Source organism: Opisthorchis viverrini, assembly GCF_000715545.1.
Source record: "Opisthorchis viverrini unplaced genomic scaffold opera_v5_76, whole genome shotgun sequence".
NCBI classification, from domain to species: domain Eukaryota; kingdom Metazoa; phylum Platyhelminthes; class Trematoda; order Opisthorchiida; family Opisthorchiidae; genus Opisthorchis; species Opisthorchis viverrini.
In genome coordinates, this window is record NW_008751730.1 from 1,211,381 (window position 1) to 1,232,948 (window position 21,568).

General features: G+C 45.0%; 4 protein-coding genes across 4 annotated transcripts in view; 3 read left to right on the top strand and 1 right to left on the bottom strand.

Moving 5' to 3' along the window:
• T265_04475 (hypothetical protein) overlaps window positions 1-1,364 on the bottom strand; it is a gene marked incomplete at both ends in the record, with an annotated part of 9,850 nt that extends 8,486 nt beyond the window's left edge. Inside the window, one exon of the mRNA XM_009169224.1 lies at window positions 1,177-1,364. Coding sequence (XP_009167488.1) covers window positions 1,177-1,364 — 188 coding nt within the window. The remainder of the gene's footprint in view (window positions 1-1,176) is intronic.
• Window positions 1-1,714, top strand: part of T265_04476 (hypothetical protein) — a gene marked incomplete at both ends in the record, with an annotated part of 19,607 nt that extends 17,893 nt beyond the window's left edge. The window contains one exon of the mRNA XM_009169225.1: window positions 1,514-1,714. Coding sequence (XP_009167489.1) covers window positions 1,514-1,714 — 201 coding nt within the window. The remainder of the gene's footprint in view (window positions 1-1,513) is intronic.
• A 2,575-nt stretch (window positions 1,715-4,289) lies between these two features.
• Window positions 4,290-12,682, top strand: T265_13518 (hypothetical protein; the record flags this gene model as incomplete). The annotated part of the gene is made up of 7 exons (XM_009169243.1): window positions 4,290-4,457; window positions 5,453-5,689; window positions 7,748-7,975; window positions 9,089-9,532; window positions 9,846-10,093; window positions 12,265-12,454; window positions 12,560-12,682. Coding segments are annotated over 7 exons (1,614 nt in total), but the record flags the coding sequence as incomplete, so codon positions are not given.
• An 8,667-nt stretch (window positions 12,683-21,349) lies between these two features.
• T265_04477 (hypothetical protein) overlaps window positions 21,350-21,568 on the top strand; it is a gene marked incomplete at both ends in the record, with an annotated part of 6,401 nt that continues 6,182 nt past the window's right edge. Inside the window, 2 exons of the mRNA XM_009169226.1 lie at window positions 21,350-21,369; window positions 21,395-21,528. Of these exons, the coding sequence (XP_009167490.1) occupies window positions 21,350-21,369; window positions 21,395-21,528 (154 nt within the window). The remainder of the gene's footprint in view (window positions 21,370-21,394; window positions 21,529-21,568) is intronic.

The window sequence follows — 21,568 nt, forward strand, 5'->3', positions numbered from 1 at the left end:
GAATATCGTGCCAACTGAAACATGAGGCGGCCCGTGTGCAGCACATTCAGTCGTAGAATATCCTAAACGAGAGATTCAGTTGAGTCTCTCGTGTAAACCAAATTGATTTGCAAATGAGTGTATTTCTCGAAAGCTAAAGTGTTCTAACATCATTTCTTTCTTATTGGGAACGATCCACAATACGCATCTCACAACCCCCTTCCGAGGGATTTTCGAACCCGCAAATTTGCGGTAGTTGAGACCTCAAGCGTTCGGTCATTAGCGGTTGACGAGTGGTGGGATTAGCTTTCACTTAACTAGGCCATTCATCATTCCATAGCAGAATTCAAATCACGTGTTGGATTTTATCGATTAAACTATCGCAATCTCCCGGATCTATCAACAAAACTGCTCACACCGGAACTGCTGTGGTTCCAGCTGATGCGTTGGTCCATTTTCTCCTGGTGTTTCAACCCTTAGAGCATCCTGGTCACTTGTTATCACTGATGCCGTAATTTGGTTTCAGGAAATCTGAGATACTAAACGGGTCACAGAAGACCTATAGTTGTTGCCTGGTTCTATCTGCGGGGTGTAAAATCTTCAATAGAGCACACAATCGTTTATTACATTCTGACCCATTTGGTTGGCTTCTTCTTGCTCAAGTGAATGAACGACTAACCACACAGTTCTCACAAATAACCGATAAAATTTTGATTCCACCCAGGGTGTGAGTTTTTCCCAATTGGGCAATCAATATTGGCTGACACGCGAAGACATAGCTATATTGATTTGATATGCCTGAATAAATATGTACATATTTTTGGTTTGGAAACTTTTTCCAGAAGAAATTCTTTCAATTATTCCCTCCAAATGAAAAATTTATTGATTTTCCGCTAACTTGCCGTCTAGCACTCGACGCTGGGATTGTCTGGTTGACGGGCATCAACTGCCATTTATTTTTTTATCGACCGAGGCACTGGGTTGAAGTAGAGGGTTGATCAGTTCACCGAGCTTGGCAGCTAGGTTGCAAACGTGTTCGCGGTCGGAACGCCGCAGGAAAACTGCAACATGAAGAGATGTTGATGGGTACCTGACCACTGTTCGCGATGGCTGTGACGGGGTTAAACGTAGGTTTTTGATGAATACCACATAGTAAAAACCATAGGTGCACACGAAAAACGGATGAAAAGAAGTCACTTATGAATGGCAAAAAGAACGATATGATGTACGGCGAAGCATCGTGGGACGCCGGCAGTGACGTTGCCAATCCGTGAAACAGTCTCATCAAGGCAACTCTGAAGAAACCGGATGATAAAAGGCCTCTCATCTGGTTGAGAAGCATAGGATGCAGGTGAATCGTTGTGAAAAGGGAGCTCTGGTAGCATTCTAGTTTGAAGTCATTGGAAATATTGAGCGAAACGAATTCAGCCTAATCATTGATATCCTGAATCGATGATCACAGGTGGCTGAAGTAACTTGGGAAGCCACCGATATTACGTCATCGCATCAATTCATGTTGGTTGTCACTGAGTAGGACACTCCGTCCAAGACCAAGGGTGGCATCCACAGCTTTGAAAGTGGTCACTGGTGGTTGAAAACGGAATGGTGGAAGGAGCTACGAGTTCACATATGGACAGTGGGGAATGATGGCCAGATGGCCCAGCGATTAGAGCGCGAATTTACTGACGGGAATCCGACCTCTGAACCTCAACTTCTCCTGTCTAGGTTTGGGTAACCTGGCAGAATCCCAGCCCTCGTGAATCCTTCGCGTAGCATGAAAACCAGGCACCGTAAGTGTATTAAAGCTGGAAGATTAGCTCTCATCTTTTATTCGCTTGTTTGGTGATTTAGCTGGTACTTCAACCCAGAGACTGTGAGTGGATGTGGTTCCTGGAGAGCGAGCAGTGGTAAGATCCCAGACATTGGTGTGGAGAGACGATTTATCAACCGGGCACGCTCTCCCTCAACTTGAATTTCACACCACTTCACTTTTCCGTTGCACTAACCGATTTTCGGTCATGATTTTGGTGACAGTCTAAGTTCACTGGGGATTTAGTCGTATCAGTGAAGCCAGCCTATGGTGAAAAGTCGAGAAGCTCTTTCATACTCGTTGAGAATCATCAACGATGCGCATCTTACAAAACTCGAGACAGCTCCGAACCGGCAAACTACGGGTCATTGGTTGAACAAATAACCGCTTGACCATGAATGGGTGATCACTAAGACACGAGATAGCATCACTAATCCTTCACTAACGAAAACCACATCGCGTGGTCACATATTGACTGTTTTCTCGTGGGGAATTTTCCCACATTCAGCGAAGTAAGATAAACCCACCTTCCAGGACTAACATCGACCCGATAAATCGAAGAAGGATAAAGAACAATTATACAAATTAAGTGTCCACTTGACTACCCAAGCACACCCAACTCAGCCATGCGAGGAAGGAAAAACTACATTAAATGGGAAAGGATAAAGGGCCAATCAGACTCAAGGGGATGATATTATGGCAAATTATGAATGAGTTAATTAGACTGAAGCAAGGAAAACAGCCAGAAGTAGAAACCATCATCGTGCGCAACCGAATTCAAAAAAGGGGACCACAACGCAACACAAACCCGGAATGGACCAATCAAAAACGTACCGAAAACAATGAAGGAACGGTGTAATAGCTTCGATGATTTGCGAACCACACTTTATCATCCCGCAAAGTAAGACATCCTAGATGACGCTGGTGAACCCTAGTCATCCCAGTAACATCACAGAAGTAATGTTTCCCTTAAAGAGGGAAAGAACGTCCATTTCTAGAAGAAGTCCACGAAAATTTTAACTTGGGAAAATCGTGTTCCACTGACCTTTCTCCCTGGACGATTATTTTTTTGGAATTCCGCTCCTACATTAGTTTATGGCTTTGGTGCTCAGCTGCAACCCGCTAGTTATCAAGGTAGGACACTTCCAGAGTTTACACCATTCTGGGGGGCTTTTTCACAAAAGCATTGTTTCCAGATTTTCTGGGCTGATACGGTGCTCTCCCCGGAATGCAGAATCCCACTAATAGCCATCTACCTAAGCATCTCCATTCAACCAAACTGATATATCTGTGCGAAACACCCGTAACTGACTTCTCGATGCATATTTCGATAACTCGAGGAGAAATATCTGCCCATTTTTACCGCTGCGTGCCTCGTTGTTAGAGGTTGTCCCGCCAAAGGCGTTGATGGAATCCCGGCGACTGCGCCAACCTGATGAGCCCCAAAAGAGGCGAAACCGGTCGTGGGCTGTCGATGGATTTTCAGCAACCTTATGAGTGGTACATTACACAGACATGCCTATCGTCTTTTTTCGTTCTATTTAGTAGTCTAACTGTGATTGGGTTAAAATGAAATTCAACGAAATATCACAAACGTTCCGATCTTACATTACGGTGTTCAGGTAGAACATAACTTTGTTGGTTACTCCTAACTGATGAGCCCCAAGAAGGACGAAAGTGGTAGTGCGTTGTCGAAGAATTTTCAGGAAATTTATGAGTAGTATCTTATCAGGCAGCCTAGTTGGATGTCATGAGTATCGTTTCCAGCTGGAAGGACCTTTTGCGGTAAATACATGTGAAGGGTACCACGAATGGAAGTTTAGTTCTGACTTTACTTAATTTGTAACCGGGCGTTTCACTCCTGTTGTGTCCAAATGAATGTTGCGGAAGGTGTAAAACAGTTGGATAGTAGGTCTCTCTGAAGAACACCACAAATGAGTCCAGCCGATAGTAGACTGTCGAATAGCAGCTTCAAACCAAAGATTACATTCCAATATAAGCGAGCGTTTCTCATTATCCGGGAAGACAGTTGCTCTTCAAAACCGAACATCACATCGATTAGACAGATGACGCATATGGGCTTCGGACCAAAGGAAGGTGTGCTCTGATTGGTCAGAATGTTAGCCAATCAGAATCCAGCAGTATATCTCGACGCTTCTCTCCCACTCACGAAGTTTATAGCGTAAACTTGTGGAACATTTTGCATTGATCCTATAAATACAACTGTAAGACTCTTCTCTTGTCTCTATACAGGGCTGTCTCAAGTCACATTGCCTTTTAAAATACCACAAGGGACCAAGAACCGATACAGAAATTGCTCAACTGTCTACAGTAAACAACACTTACGTAAAGATTTCAACGTGCCCAACGTTAAGTAGGCCAAATATCTACCTGCTTGAGTAAACGCTTAGTCAACTTTTGCGATCATTTGAAGGACACCGATGTAATGTCGATTACTTATTAGATTGCGCGAATCCCCTCTCTTTGTTCATCTGTCCAGAGGCGAGTGGCATGGAGAAGTCATGGTGCACTTGTTCGGTTCATTGACCCGTAAAGAACGAATTCGGTTTTGGAAAGATGTGATGCGGCTCACGATGACCAGACATGAGAACATTGCTTTGTTTATGGGGGCTTGCGCAGAACCACCAAACTTTGCCATCGTTACAAGGTGAGTATGTTGCACTTTGCTCCGGCCTATTCGTTATACTATTTGTTTAGTTCAGGTTCTTTCTCACGACAGAACACGACTGTCTTCGAGCTGTATCACTCACTTCGTGTAGCGGTTGGCTAGAAGAAGCTGGGTAGTTGCGGTGGAGAGACCAATCCATCAGAACGATCAGGAGTGTTACCCTTTTGGGAGAAGAGGTTCACTATTGAAGCACGCTTTGAAAAGCCGACTTATAGTGATGGAGACCGACTGATTATCTCTATTGGGGGATGCGACCTTCCTTACTCATTGATGGTACCATTTTGGACTAGGTTTCATTGATTTCTGTGGAGCTGTTTGACTGAAAAGTCCTGACAAGCGAACTGATCGGCCGACTCGATCAGGATAGTTACTGAATTGTCGTTGGACGGCTTGGCACCTTGGTAGCCCACCTCAAGCATGAACACGTTGGGTATTTGGAGTGGCACTTCAGATACGGCGAGCCTGCGCTGGCGGAGTAGCGATAACCTATTCATCACACATGTCAAGTATCCGAAGTTCGAATCCCGGCATGCCCAACAATGTGTACTGCTGACGAGCCATAATAAGAATGAAAACTGAATCCATTCATCAACCATTTGGTGTGGCTTACTTAAACCGAATGAGCTAGGACAGGAGGGAGTCTTTTTCAAGGAACTTGATTCAAACGCAGAATGACTTGGAAACACCATTTACCGATTACTCTCTGGATGAATCACAAACTCTGAGCATTTGTCAGCGTATCGATACTAGTTCTCTGTCATCAAATGCATCTGAAGCTAAAATCTGAACGTTGGAGATTTTTATATCCGATCAGAGCCATAGTAGCATTAAACGGGGTCTTCGTACGTACGACTGAGTAGTACTCCACGTTCAACGGCCCGAAATCTCCTTATAGCGAAAACTGACGAGACGGATCGAAATTTTTGTCCCAGTCTGAGGGACTGCCTTAGGTGTTTAAATTTCGTGCTTGTTAGGTGGAATTCCACACGGATCCCATTCTACCGCTCGCAGTCAGGCGGTGCTGCGGCCGAGAAGCCTATCCCACTCAAGATTGGCCGAAAATTCGGGACGCTTGTCGGTCCGACACCAAGCCGAGATCTGATTGGTCGAAGGTCTGGATCCAGTATTGGCCGAATTCCGGTTGCCAATGCCGCATCCAGAACGCGTCAGAATTTCCGGAAAGTTTTTACCGCCTACGCTATATATATGAAGTGCTTTACAAGTGTTCCTGACTGCGTTTTGGGCACCTTTGGTGGTGTTTTGACGTGTTGTTTTGACGTGAACGCTAGCTCGTGAGGCTCCGACCGAGAATTAAGCTGAGAAAAATACCGCTACTGCAGTGCTTTTCCATGATCTATCTGGCATTCCTACTGTTGCTCGTCTACTGACTTCAGAAGTATCCTGATTCATTCGAGATTTACGTTCTTTTCAGTCTTCATAGGTATGACAATTTTTCCAACATCACTGTGCGCTTTCACATCCTAGGTAAATAGTTTTCACAAAAATAACGCTTTTTATTGCACGTGTGACGAAGAACAATCTATGTAATATCGTGATTGCTTAGTTGCTTCAGTTTCTGTTACCCCGACGTATAGCTACGAAGTCCTGGTTAGACAGGTAGAGGTCTAAGTTCTCACAATCATCGTCGACGATACATCGGTGCTGATGCTCTGTCACCGTTCAACCATAATTTATTCGAAAGCGTTATCGCGGGAAAAGTGACACAATTGGAGGGAATTAGTGCTAGTCTCTACCACAAATATTCTGAGATGCCAATACACCCAGGCACTCACTCAGAAAATCTGGACAGAAACTGAGGACGAAAATGCTATTGACATCGATCGACGGCGTATCCAGCCGTGCACACAGGGATCACGTGAATCATATCCTGGACCCTGACTCCCGTGCGTCCCCGAGAAGTGGAGAACGAAGGGAATCCTAATGAATATCTGCTCCGTAAGAAGCAACCGTCGGTTAGTGATCCACGCCATCCGTAATTGATGGCGATGTGGTCAATTCGGTCGATAGCTAGCATGCTGTTAGAGGGCATCACGCAGTCAAGCTATTCCGCTTGTTCCGAAATTTAGCACCGTATAAAAACTGTTTGTGATTGGAGCGGTCTTCCTCCTTTATCCATACTCACCGAGTCCAATGCAAGTCTTGTGCTCAGTTGAGCCCCAGATGCTCTGAATCTGTTCATCTGCGCATCCAAATTCTGAGCTTTTGGGTCACCGTGAAAGGGCACTCAAAGTTTTGTTGATGATGTCAGAAATCCAGTCGGTTGGGGCGTGACCGGATACGACGAAGAAACGGCTATTCAGTTCACGCTTGCGAGACTGATTTATGGACTACGCCTGACGGACAGCACAGAGACGGGTATCCAGTCAAGAAGGATCACTCCATCCGGTGATTTATGACGATTCCAACTCCTGCACATCCTACCGCGGCGGGTTCTGAATTGACAGAAGTGCTCAGTCAGAACCAAACGGAGAGTGATAAGACAGTTAGCTCAGTTACTGTGTTTGCATCTTGCATTTTTATTCCTGCCATCCACCACATATCAAGCGAGTCCATTGTGAGAACTCCTGCTTGCTTCAGACTGCGAGCATAATAGAGCAGCCGGATGATTTGGACACCGAGGATTGATTCCGAGTTGTCTGAGGATGTCAACAACCGGTGACACGCAACTGCTGCAAAACCGGGATCAACTGTCCCAACTGAAGGGCGTGAAAGGAGAGCGTTATCGATGGGAACGGTACGTGAAAGTGAAAGAAGGGGGTGCTAGCAGTATCTTGTATTCGTTTACTTGTCCTGCTGTGTGCAGCACATAGGGAGACCCGGCCTATGTGGCATGGCAGTATATTCAGTTGTAGGGACCATAGTTGTAAGCTGGGATTCTGTTAGAGCGTCTAAGCCTGGACATAAGATTATGGCTCAAAGTAGGTGCACATTGAACCCCAAAGCCCAGGTAGAACCTCCCAGTGAGACATATGATTGCCTACAAGCCAGTGTGATAGCCACAAATCTGACCACGTGTTTGATTCCGGCGTCAAGATTCACGAACCTCAGCAAGGAATGGGTACAACTAAGCTGGATGCGGTGTTGGGGATCATTTGAGTTGTAGCTGATCAGCTGGTGTACAGGCATTAGGAAATCATGACTTGGCCTTTATATTCCGTTACGTTCTATCCATGTCATGCATATACTTACAAACAATTCAGCAGGCTGTTTCACTTTCTTCGGTCACATTTATTTTCTCTTGATTCCAGTGCCTGCAATGGTATATCCTTGTACAAAATGCTGCATGTTCAGCATGAGAAAATCCCGAGAAGATTCCCTTTTCAAATTCTTCGTCAAGTTATCCACGCAATGGAATATTTGCACTCACGGAACAGGCCAATAATCATCCGACATCTGACAAGTCGGAACATTTTTCTTCAACCCAAAGTTGTGCTCTCACTAACGGACTACGCGTCAATGGAGTGTCCTTACCAGACGTAGGTTTAACAAGTGATTTTTAATGAAGAAATGACCAGTCTTTCGTGATATTTGAGTAGTAGATGTTGTTTAACGTCTGACCTAAGCTAGTGTCACACAGTGTTAGGCGGAATCGCACACCAAAGTCGCCATACCGCTAGCAGTTTGGCGCTGCTACGGCCCAGATGCTTAACGCGCAAGCGATTGGCCAGAAGGTAAGCATCAAGCCGGTCTAGCATCCAGGAGGGCTCTGATTGGCTGAAATTGTGGACCCAATTGCCAATCGTGATTCAGTATCCACTTAATGCAGGTTACCTATGTCGCACCCAGATGGCGTGGGAGTTTTCAGTGTTGTTGCCCAACACAGCTAGAACACAGCACGCTGTACTTTTATTTCTGACCTGATTTCGAGTGTTTACCACAGGCTGCTCAACTGTCACACGCTGTACTTTTATTTCTGACCTGATTACGAGCGTTTACCACAGGCTGCTCAACTGTGGTGCTTCTTTTGACGAGAAAACTGGCTTGGAAGGTTCATACCGGGAACTGATTTGAGGCTTTGTCGTTATTCACACAGGTACCCATCTAATTGGGATCTATCCTACCTACTGTGAGTTACGCTCAACTTCGACGAAGCGAATAGTCTTCACCTGAGCAGTGGTTGCGTGCGGTTTCAGCTTTCATCAGCCAATCTGAAGTACGGCTCATCGTGTGATTCCGAACCACGAAACTCCATTGTGAGTGTGTGGATGATCAGGCTTCTGAACACGTGTCGCTTTCATCCGGCAACGACTCCAGGAGATGCCTATCAATTTACGGTCTATGAAAACGCTATTTTGTCCGATGAGAGCAAAGACATATTGATTAACTGCCAAACAAATGAACCTAGATAATTTGATGCGACTCGATTAATTTAATTGCACGAAATTTCCTGTGCTTTTTAATGAGTCGTTTGGCGGTAGAGAAGTGACAGGTGATCTCATGAACTAAGCCATGTTCCCATCTAACAATCAAATCTGTCGCCTAATAGATCCAGCAACCTGAAACGAGTGATTAATCCATTCTGTCAATTGACTTTGACTACTCATGTAAACCACTAGTAGCATAAGATATCCAATACACATTCGCTTCAGCTGTGTTCCAATTTCGCCTGACTGCGTGAGGTATGTCGCCCCGGAGCTCTTCCGCCACCATTTGTTTAGCAAACGAGAATTCTACAAAAACGTTTCCAAACGAATAAACCGTCCTCAAACTGAATTGTTCCTAAGTCGTCCTCAGCAAAGGCGGCATCCAACCTCTGGTCGGGGATACTTGGAAGAGAGCTTGAGCGAGTCGGAGTCCCCGACACACGGTCCCACTCATCCGGAGATTCGAGAAAAGCGGTTGTCATTGTCAAAGCCACCAAGCGCGGAAGATAAGAATGTCGGAAGTCAAACAAGTCTGAATCAAGTCGCTGAAAGTTTGAGGCCTCAACAGTGTCCCAATAACCGCCCGAAGAAAAAACGCTTTACGTGGAACGGCACATTCTATTTCCGCGACAGCGCTTTCAATGAGACTACAGATATTTATGCTTTCGGGTGAGTTGTCGCATACTCGGTTGGTGCGGTTATTTGTATACGGTATCGGCTTTCACCCTGTCTTGTTGTCCGGTACGGCTTCATGGGGGAACACTAGTTGCAGTTGTCATATGATTTCTCTCTTTCAGTGTGCGCTTTGAGCAGACCGCTTGTTTTATAAAACAATAGACGGATAAATTGTTGTATGAGGGCTTGAGTCCTTTTGTTCTGTCTCAACATGGAAATGAATGATATCCTTGAAAACGTTCGAACTCCGCTTGAAGCATTCAACATTTCAGTGTACTTGTTCGTATCCATCTCAGTAGCTTTTAAGGTACGAGGGCTTGAATAATGTCAGCCTTAGCTCAAGGCAGCGGTGTTTGACTGGAAATGCTAATACATTACCATTTCTACGGATCAAGTCGCCACATGTTCCAACCCCCAACCTGGAGGGCCAGGAGACTGTGTTCGTCAGACCTCTAACCATCGACCAACCTGGTGTGAGAGTCTCTGTGAGTGTCACGGGGACACTTCCCCATATAGCTCAATGGATCGCTGAGGTGCGCGAACCGTCACACCACAGTAAGTTCCAATCTCTTCGTGACAGGAAGTCCTACATAGCTGAATGTGAATCATCTTACATCGTTATTACCAGAAGATCGAGTACAAGATAGGTGCAGCTACCCATTATGGGAGGCCCCTTCTCAGGAACACAGTCTTGACACATAGGTTGTCTTATGGCCTACGAATGTTGTGTAATCCTAATTTATTGCTTTTTATTCTGCAATCATATTATTATTGTGTGTTCGGTAACTGAACGCAAGGTTAACACATGTCAATATGGGCATCGTGTCTAGGTGAGTAAATGCACACGCAGTAAATGTATACGCGGTTGAACCTTGCTGGGGGCAATCTGTCAGTAGCGGTTCAACACCTAGCGATTGCTTTGATGCTCGTTCCAATTCAACCAATCAGAGGCACTAACATTTTCAGTTGTTGATTGGCTAGAAGAGAAGTCGATATTTGTTGCTGGCAGTAGACGTGCTACGTTGTCGAAGATCTAAACTACGGTTACCAAAGTCTTAATTTCTTGTTTTCTAATTTTCCATAGCTATTTCATTTCTAAGCCGAGTGATAGATCATGTACTCCACAAACATTGAAAAAAGACAGATCATCAAGTGAGTAAAAAAACACAATTGCCGATGATTGTGTTCACGTCAAAATGATGTAGGGTTCATTGGGGTGAGAGGTTCCAACTACTAGGAAATGAGAAAATCTAGAGAGCAACTGCATTTGAGTACCCTCGAAGAATGGGGATTAGCCTCTGGTCCATCGTGAGCTTCCATGAGACTACTCATCTTTTCAGATGGAGATTGGGCAGCCTATTCGGTTTCCGAACTGGGGACAGTCAATCGGTAAACTGATCTACTGCCGAGGTTGCCGTTCATGTGCCGCGTAAAGTTGAACATCAACAAACCCTAATCAATCTTCGCCTGGAAGGGGTGAAGCGAATAAGGAATTCTGGCACCAAGTCTTGTAAGATGTTACTCGGATGTGAGACCTCAGGTTGGTAATAATCGGCGGAAATTTATGCTTGATGGTCTCATTCACATGGACGCCTCGTGCGACCAAGATCTTTGATGGTGTTCATTAGCTTGTGAGTATTTCGGTGTTCTGGAGCCAGTCTCATTACAGTACGCACTACATGCAGCTTGAAACAAAACAAACCTCGTCTACTTTTTTGACATTTGTCTTTTCGTACATTTCCGTTTCAGCACGCTAATTTTTGAACTTCATGCCCGGCGGTACCCCTTCCACAACTTAGATAATGCCTCATTTATTGCCGAAGTGTGCGCTGGACGCCGTGATGAAGGTAGCAACTGGTATTGCACGAGATCTGTCAAAGTGAGTGTCCAGCGTGTTACACACATTTGAGAATTGCATGAAGACAGGAACCAGATTAAACACCTCCCTCTACAAAAGTGTTGTAGAAAAGGAAACCTTTGGGCTGTAACACTCGCTCACATGGTCCTCCTGTCACCCTTCTGCACAATGTTTCTTACAAATCGATGGAACGATCCACGCTCTAAGTAAAATGGACTTGTGAACCAGTGATGGTAAGAGTGGTTCGTCGTGTGCTCATTCCGTACTGATCTCCATGAAACAGCCATATACGAGCTACACGAATATAAAAGCCCCATTTGTACAGAGTTTTTGAAAAATGAACGTATTCAAGCGTCCTGTGGAACTTTCCTAGATATTGTTCGAATAACAAGCAATAATGAATAAACAGTGAAAAGCGGTTGAACAACTTCCATTCCAACCTCTCATTAGATGCAGTGACGATTCCTTAACACATGAGCGGATACTACTCGCGTGTTTCGTCAGTAGTCTACACAGTTACAATGATATCAAACACCGATGCACTGAATTATTCTCCCAGCTGTTTCCGGCTCACACAATCTCCATCTACTCTACTGGTTCTCTGTCCGTGAAAGGTTATACCAAGCAAACTGAAGAGAGGGGAGTCGAAAATGTGTCTGCTCAATCAGAACAACAAGCACAACACGGTTTTCAGGGAGTAGTATTTTTGATGGAAACTTATGGAAAATAATCACACTGAAGAACAGTAAATTGGTGCCCTTCTGGATCCACACCCTCATATCACCTGCTTCTGTCGGTGCTAAAGACAGCAAGGCTGAGTAATACTCGCGAGAAGAAAGCATTCCAAGGTCAGATTTTTTCGTTTCAGTTCACTGGACAAGGTCATTTGGTCGAAAGAGTAATTTGGGGTGTTACCAACTTAGAAGGGGCTCCCTCACCTTTTACCTCGACGTTTTCAATCCATGTGTAGCGTCCACGTTAGTCAATGTTGAGGTTCGCGACACGGAAATTTTGAGTGACGTCGACAATCCCGAATATCAAAAAGAAGAATTGGGTTCGTAATTCTACGGTACTATTTACACAAGGGTAAGCAAAAAACCTCAATTGTTCACGTTCGTAGCGTCAAAAAGTTCACAGGTCTGTCACTGACCGGCACAGTGCAGTGTCAACGTCCGCACACCAAACAACGGCGAGCGGAATGATGGCTCAGTAGCGTGGGTTGCGGTCGGTCCTGCCGACGACAGTCTGCTGATTCTCATTGGACGTGTGATCACGCGGAACCCATGAGGAAAGAAATCAAGTTAGCGTACTACTCATAATGTTGCTGAAAATCCATCGACAGCCCACGATCGGTTCCGCCCTTGTTGGGGCTCATCAGGTAGGCGCAGTCCCCAGGTTTCTGTCAACCTTATGTTCTACTTGAACCCAAATTGGACTGTTTTCGAGAAATACACTCATTTGAGCCCCAAGAAGGGTGAAACCGGTCTTGGGCTGTCGACGGATTTTCAGCAACCCTATGAGTAGTACATTACAAAGATATACATGTATCGCGATATTTCGAATATTGTAGCGACTGAAACATGAGCCGGCCTGGTGCAGCACATTCAGTTGCCTGAGAACATCACCAACGAGAGATTCAGCTTAGTTCCAGGTGAGTCTCTCGAAAAAAATAAATTAGTTTGCAAATGAGTGTATATTCGCTAAAAATGTGTGTTTTGTCAATCAGCGATAGTCATCGTTCAATCAACTGCTGACCAGCAGCTTAGTTCCAGGTGAGTCTCTCGAAAAAAATAAATTAGTTTGCAAATGAGTGTATATTCGCTAAAAATGTGTGTTTTGTCAATCAGCGATAGTCATCGTCCAATCAACTGCTGACCAGTCAGCTGATCACATGGCTTTATCTAATTGATCACCGCTTATCCAGAGTTAACAGCTTGAAATGGTCAATCAGAGAACGACATGTCCGATTGCTTCAAGGTCACGTGATGGTCCTTTTAGGACCCGACCACACCTGAACTCTAGGAATGGAATACTGCACTTTCCAGTGTGAGGCTTTGAACACACTTATATTACCTCACTCAGAATTTCCCAGAACGGAAAATATACCACTTTATCTCATGTGAATGAAACCCAGTTCCTCAATAAGCTTCCCCCCCAGATTACCATAGATCATTCAGACAGCAGTTCCACTGATGCTTGTGTTTTTAGTCCGGCGGTTTTACGGAACGTACTCCATTTTCACTAAACCATTTTGTTCCCCTTTAGAACATGATGCTGAGCTGCTGGTTACCAAGCCCAAATCACAGACCTTCTGTTCGTCAGCTGACTCAAGACATCATTCATAAAGTAAGTCACACGCAGTCAAATGAGGGCCTTTTGATATTTAACATTCATGGCTCTGCTTCTGATTGGCTGTTCAGTGAGCTGCCCCGCATCCGACGCCACATTCGATCAACCTGTCAATCGGCGTACAATCAAGCTGATAACATAACAGCTTGTGGGAAAATCACTTCCAATAAACATGAAGCGAGCCGGATGGTGTAATCTAATGATAAGCATAAAATAATGACTATTTTTTTCATAAAGGAAACTACTCACAAGGTTGGTGAAAATCCGTCGACAGCTCACGACCGGTTTCGCCCTTCCAGTTCGGGCTCATCAGATAGGCGCAGTCCCCGAGTTTCCGTCAACCTTATGTTCTACTTGAATCCAAATTGGACTGTTTTCGAGAAATACACTCATTTGAGCCCCAAGAAGGGCGAAACCGGTCGTGAGCTGTCAAAGAGTTTTCAGCAACCTTGTGAGTAGTTTCCTATATGAAAATATACTGCGACATCTCGAATATCGTGCCAATTGAAACACGAGTCGGCCTGTGTACAACACATTCAGCTGTAGAATATCATAAACGAGAGATTCAGTTGAGTCTCTCATGAAAACCAAATTGATTTGCAAATGAGTACATTCCTCGAAAGACAATTTTTCTTCAGTGTTAGGCGATTAAGGAGGGGCCTTCAGTTGTACTTTTGACGCTGGATGGGTTAACCTTTTGGATTATATCGATCAGGTGGTGCTGGAGGTCGGGCCTGTCACGTTATCGGCCCGTTCTGTTGTGTTTATTTATTCACGCTAGGCTGAAGATCATTTATTGGCTTTGACACCTTTACCCGACCAGCGGTTCGTTACCTTGATGCCATTCGATGAACTTCACCCGATAGGAAATGCGGATAAGTTGACTCTTGCCGTTTTGAGCTAACATCATTCCGTCGATTCACTTTTGTCTACTCGTAAGTAGCTTGATATATAGATTAGAGCACACACTGTACGGGGAATGTCAGATGCTCTGGTTTGCCATTTTCTCATGAGGATTTTTCTACTTTCACACTGGATTGCGTTTTGGACACCGGTTTTTGGAGGTCGGAGGTTTGGACCGCCAGATGCTAATTCTGTTCCGACTCCTGCTTGCTCATGGGTTGGGCAGCAAAGATGGTATAAACTGTTTTGGAAGGCTAGAGATGACCCGCACCACTATTCTGTTTCACGTTCTTCGTAGCCCGACTGAAAAAGTTCTTTTTTGCACAATACACTGATGGCTAACTCTACTGGTGTCACGCAATCAATAACAATGTCTGATCTCATAAAGGAAACATATTCACAAGGTTGCTGAAAACTCTTTGACAGCCCATGATCGGTTTCGCCCTTCCAGTTCGGGCTCATCAGGTAGGCGCAGTCCCCGAGTTTCCGTCAACCTTATGTTCTACTTGAACCCAAGTTGAAATGTTTTCGAGTTGTACACTCATTTGCAAATCAATTTGGTTTTCACGACAGAATCATAAGCGAGAGATTCAGTTTAGTCTCTCGTGAAAACCAAATTGATTTGCAAATGAGTGTATTTCTCGAGAATATCTGATCTCATTCAGAAGTGCGGCTTTTCGCGCATGTAGCCCGATTGCGTGTATTCCGAAATCATTTGTTCACTTACTAAGATCACGTGACCTATGCCCACAGAAAACCGTTCCGCATGAGAGCGCTTTTAAGCATTGATTTTAAACGCAATTTTTCATTTTTCTTTGGACATATTACTGATACTTTCAACCGTTGCTGTTGTATTTACCTGGGGAGAAGGGAGGGGATGTGTGTTTTGAAGCGATCAGCATGTATGGAATCGAATCCATGTTGACAATGACGGCTAGGTTAAAAACGAAAATGCTTACCCAGAGAACACAGGTGCAACACAAACCGAAGGACGACACAAGATTAATCAATAGGCATACGCGCATTTTAAAATACCAGTAGATATGTAATTGCGTAAGGTTAAAATCACCGTGCTTCTCTAACAACGTCCACACTGAAAGACTTGCGCCCAGTGGTTAAAGTGCGGTGCAGTTATTCGCTTCTGTAGAGACTGCTTTAAGACACTGACCAAGAAGGTCCACACTGAGTGTAGCATTTCCGAAGAGGAGACTACCGCCTTGTGTTTCATCCAGTCACTTTGGAATGCTAACCAAGATTTCGACCAACACAAAGTGGGTTGGGTATCATAAATTTGTAAGGATGACGAACCGCTTGGTTATCAAATTCTTCTTAAGTATCACTGACAAAAAACATTAGCTATCGTATTTTTGTCCCTTTCCTACTGTCGGCCATGCTCGAGTGACATTCAAGAGATCCACGAGGCTCTTGAATGCGCTGTAGAGTCTTCGAAATTTATCCACCTGAACTGTGAAATGTAGTAGATGTGTGCAGCAGAACTAGCCAGGTCAGAACAGTCCAGCTGAGGGAAATCAGTAGAATCTTCTTCATATTTCAAGGTCTTTTTTGCTAACATTTTATGTCTGATCCGGAAGATGAGCATGTTTTAAAGATTCCTCGGTGTTTTTTAATCACTCCAGCACATTTACTATCGACGTCAGCACTCGGATCCCACAAGCACACACCGGTTCTCGTACGACGACTGAAAGGTGGTCACGAAGACTGGACATCAACCCTGTTATAAAGCCCTATTGTTGACCGAAATTTTTTCGTATAATTATAGAATTACTATTATTGAATTATTATAGAATTATGTTGTCTACATGACTTTGGCTTTTGCTGTAAGGTGTGAAGACCATCTACGCAATCGAACCGTTTACTGGGAGGGGGTTGCGGGACAGGTATTTTGCTCATAGTCACACCACTGTCTCGTGTCCCCGTTCCGGCGTAACTATTCCGGTGAGTCCACACCAAAGAGAAGCACTGGACTCGAGTTTCGCTTTTATTAGAGCTCATCAGCTGTGCATATCCGGTGGCCATGACGGGATTTGAACCCCGGACATCTGACATACGAGGCGAACGCGTAACCACTACTCCACCAACGCACGTTGGGCGCATCTGAATTTTCGGGTCTGAACAGGTGAACGTGTTCACACTTGAGCGATGTGTGCCCGACTCATCGAACGACGACCCAGTAACTGTCCTGATTGTGACGATGGATCGACCCGTCACCGGAATAATTACGCCAGAACAGGAACATGACCGTTCAAACGAGAGTGGTGTGACAATGAACAAACCGTTTTTGTCGTTCTTGATAGTGAGAAAAAAATCGGTTTCTGATACGACCCTTCTCCTAAAGAGCGAAACCATGAGGGGAAATGATTTTGGTAAGCCTAAGTGTCAGGGTTGAGTTTACAAAGTTTGGGGCGTGATCCATATTGCCATACGGGTCAGAAACCTGGTTGCTGCGCGTCGAGGACGTCAAAAAACTTTCAGTGTTTGACCATCTATATGTCCAGGACACTGCCTGAGTCTGGTGGGTACACCGCATTAGTAATGCTGAAGTACGTCGAGTGGTCTCCGGAAGAAATGAATCACCCATGATTGATGAATCGATTACATTCCATAGTTTGCACCAGCTTGGTCACGTGCTCCGTACGCCAGTCTACTGATCTCTTCTAAGGGCTATTTTCGCACAACCTTGTGAAGGGTGGAAACGAGCCTAGGGGGCGGGTCAAACAATGACTTGGCACCAATTACACCCAAAACACAGTGATGGTTACACTAAGCGAGAATCTCCAAAACACAGCAAAAAAGTGCCAAGGCGAGCATCAAACATCGCGCTCCATCCACACAAACACCAGTATTCAGATGCGAACATGTTAATGGTGTGTGGGGGGGAGGGTCAGTTCCTACTGGACAGAAGCGAGCTCATTAGGTCTGTTTTCCGACCACTTGTTGATTTGGTCAGTTTCGTACAAAAAAGAGAAACCTGATCAGTCTGACCAGAACCTAGTGTCTCGTTTGTTATTCACGATGATGGTTGACCCAGCCAGTAGGTGTACTAAGCGTATACTTCGCTGAAGTTGGAGAAAATCGCGCGTTCAAAATTAATCAGGTCGTCAGATCGTGCGGAACTGGTCTGTTGCATGTGTGAGACATCCGTGGCCTTGTTCGGTTCGAGAGCAAAATTGATCTACTCGTCTAGCACTTTCAGCAATTTTCGTAGAGAACACCCAACTTCATTATCACGCTCATTGGCCACTCAGCTACCGCCAAGGCGTTGTTTATACGACCCATTCAAGAAAGATGTGACCTTCTAAATAAAGAACTGAGGTAATTCGATTGCGTGAAGGTTCTCCAGTGATCAAATGTGAAAATTTTCACAGGTTTCGAAACCCCACAGCCCGGGTTTTCGCGTAAGGCAACAATAGTGTGATTTTTCAAGATCCGCTAAGAAGTAATGATATTCAAAAAAGCGGGTAAATAAGGGATCCCAGAGGAGAGATGCCTTTCAGTAAACGTTCATTTGCACTCAGACTGAGTTTTGACAGGATACTTGGCTGAATACCGCTAGAGCACTCGTTTACGATGGTCCGTTTCACCCGAATGTGACGCACCTGACCGCCTCATATTTCAGTTGACACGACTTCCTGGGTGTTGTATAGGCGTAAGACACTACTCACAAAATTGCTAGGAACTCTTCGACAGCCCTTCTTGGCACTGATAAGGTAGGTGCGGCCTCTGTCAGCTCTATGTTTTACTCAAACTACAGTTGGATGAATACTCTCATTTGCATTCGAATATGGTTTTGACAGAAGACCGAACTGAAGCCAACCGAATTTCTCGTTTATAAGGCGACGTCGTAAAGCACACACAGTTGAAGCGGTGCGATTCATGTGGGTATCCCGTCTAAACCAGTTTGGGCTCATGGAACATAACTCGGACGGAAACTCGGGGACTGCGCCTACCTGATCAGCTCGAACTGGAAGGGCTAAACCGGTCGTGAGCTGTCGAAATGCTTTCAGCAACCTTGTGAGTAGTCTGTTACGCATGAGCAATGCATTGCGACATCTCGAATATCGTGTCAACTGAAACATGAGGCGGCTTGGTGCAACCGATCTAGTTAGACTGGAACAACCTAAACGATATATTCAGTTGGATTCAGTCCAGTCGCCTGTGCGAATGAGAGCACTCATTGAATTCTGTCGGATTTGGGTTCATCAACTTCATTATCACGCTCATTGGCCACTCAGCTACCGCCAAGGCGTTGTTTATACGACCCATTCAAGAAAGATGTGACCTTCTAAATAAAGAACTGAGGTAATTCGATTGCGTGAAGGTTCTCCAGTGATCAAATGTGAAAATTTTCACAGGTTTCGAAACCCCACAGCCCGGGTTTTCGCGTAAGGCAACAATAGTGTGATTTTTCAAGATCCGCTAAGAAGTAATGATATTCAAAAAAGCGGGTAAATAAGGGATCCCAGAGGAGAGATGCCTTTCAGTAAACGTTCATTTGCACTCAGACTGAGTTTTGACAGGATACTTGGCTGAATACCGCTAGAGCACTCGTTTACGATGGTCCGTTTCACCCGAATGTGACGCACCTGACCGCCTCATATTTCAGTTGACACGACTTCCTGGGTGTTGTATAGGCGTAAGACACTACTCACAAAATTGCTAGGAACTCTTCGACAGCCCTTCTTGGCACTGATAAGGTAGGTGCGGCCTCTGTCAGCTCTATGTTTTACTCAAACTACAGTTAGATGAATACTCTCATTTGCATTCGAATATGGTTTTGACAGAAGACCGAACTGAAGCCAACCGAATTTCTCGTTTATAAGGCGACGTCGTAAAGCACACACAGTTGAAGCGGTGCAATTCATGTGGGTATCCCGTCTAAACCAGTTTGGGCTCAGCCAGAACAAAAGGTCGAAGGAAATTCGGGAACTGCGCCTACCTGATGAGCACTTGGAAAGGTGAAACTCGTCGTGAGCTGTCGAAATGCTTTCAGCAACCTTGTGAGTAGTCTGTTACGCATGAGCAATGCATTGCGACATCTCGAATATCGTGTCAACTGAAACATGAGGCGGCTTGGTGCAACCGATCTAGTTAGACTGGAACAACCTAAACGATATATTCAGTTGGATTCAGTCCAGTCGCCTGTGCGAATGAGAGCACTCATTGAATTCTGTCGGATTTGGGTTCATCTAGAAAATAAGATTGAAGAAAACTCAGACTGCGCCTACTTGATGAGGTCGAACAAGAACAAAACCGGTCGTGGGCTGTCGAAGAGTTCTCAGCAACATTAGAAGCAGTGTGTTACAAGGAATTTCTCTACTTTATTCCACCATCAGAAAAGGCACATGTTTTTCGCCACGTCAGGATTGCCAGTCAAGCTTCGAAAGTGAAGCTCGATTGACATGGCTAGCTTACGCGTTTCTCGGAAGGTCACCTCCAGGGCCGGACTCTTCGAAGAATCCACCAACGATAAACCCATTTGCATTAGGTCCTCTAGTCTGCAATTGGTTTCTCCCCTTCGGGGACAGATATGCGGCTACAATGGGCTTGATTATTTCAGCGAGACAGTCCTTTGATTCAGTATGACGGACATATTGATTGGCCAGCCGAATGAAATGGGGGGAACAAGTGGTTGCTGAGTGAAAAAATTCCACTGATAGCCAAAAACGGTTTTAGCTCCACTCACAATGACTTTTCCATATTCCCCATCCCATCTAGAGCGCCAATGTAAGGTCACATACGTGCGGGCTGTGTAGAGCTACCGTGCCTTTTGATATACCATAGTGGGCGGAGTAGGAAGCCAAGAGACCGATACAGAGTTGCACTACCATTCACCAAGTTACAACAACTGGCGACAGCTCGAACCCACGATGTCAATTTCGGCAGAGCAACTCCAATTAATTTTACAGCAACAACAGAAGCAGTTCGAAGAAGCTCAAATAAGGCTTGTTGATTCTCTGATGCGCAGTATGCCGGTGAATGCCAGAAAAACGTTTGAGCCTCTGTCTTCTTCCGCGGATGATGCTGCCAGCTCAATTACCGAATTCAATTTCGATGCTGAATCTGGATGAACCTTCGAAAGTTGGTTCAAGAAATATGAAGATATGTTTCAAACCAACTTTGCTCAGTTTGATGATGCATGGAAAGTTCGAGTATTGCTGCGGAAACTGGGGACAGCTGAACACGATCGGTTCACAAATTTCATACTCCTCAGACTCCCTCGTGACCTTGGTTTCGCAGATGCTGTCGAAATTCCGGCCCAAATATTCGGTGAGCAAAGTTCCTTGTTCAATATTCGTTATCAGTGTCTCAAGATCACTAAAAGGGATACTGAGGATTTCATCACCTATGCCGGTGTGGTCAACAGAGAATGCGAGCGCTTTCAGCTCAGCTCCATGACCGAGGATCAATTCAAGTCTCATCTTCGTGGCTGGTCTTCAATCGCCACACGATGCAGATATTCGGACCCGGCTACTGAATCGAATTGAACAGGATCCAGAGTTGACGCTTCAGAAACTTACCACCGAATGCCAACATCTTATCAATCTCAAGGCTGACGCTGCAATTATTGGATATTCCAAATTCTCTCAGCCCGATATGGTGTGCAAAGAAACTTCCAAAAGGAAGTCAAATTCAAAACGAACTCCAAGAAAACCGTCCACATCCTGTTAGTTTTGTGAAGAATGGCACTATTCACGCCAATGTCCCTACCGGAACAACAAGTGCAGTAAGTGCAGTCGAAAGGGTCACAAAGAAGAATGCTGCAAAGACAACTTCAGGAGCTCGCGCAAACACCGACCCGACAAAAGAAGGCAGGCAGAGGCCATGACCGCCACATTCAGGATGAAGGCACCCGGTCGACGTAAATTCGTCACATTATGTATCAATGGCACACCAGTTAC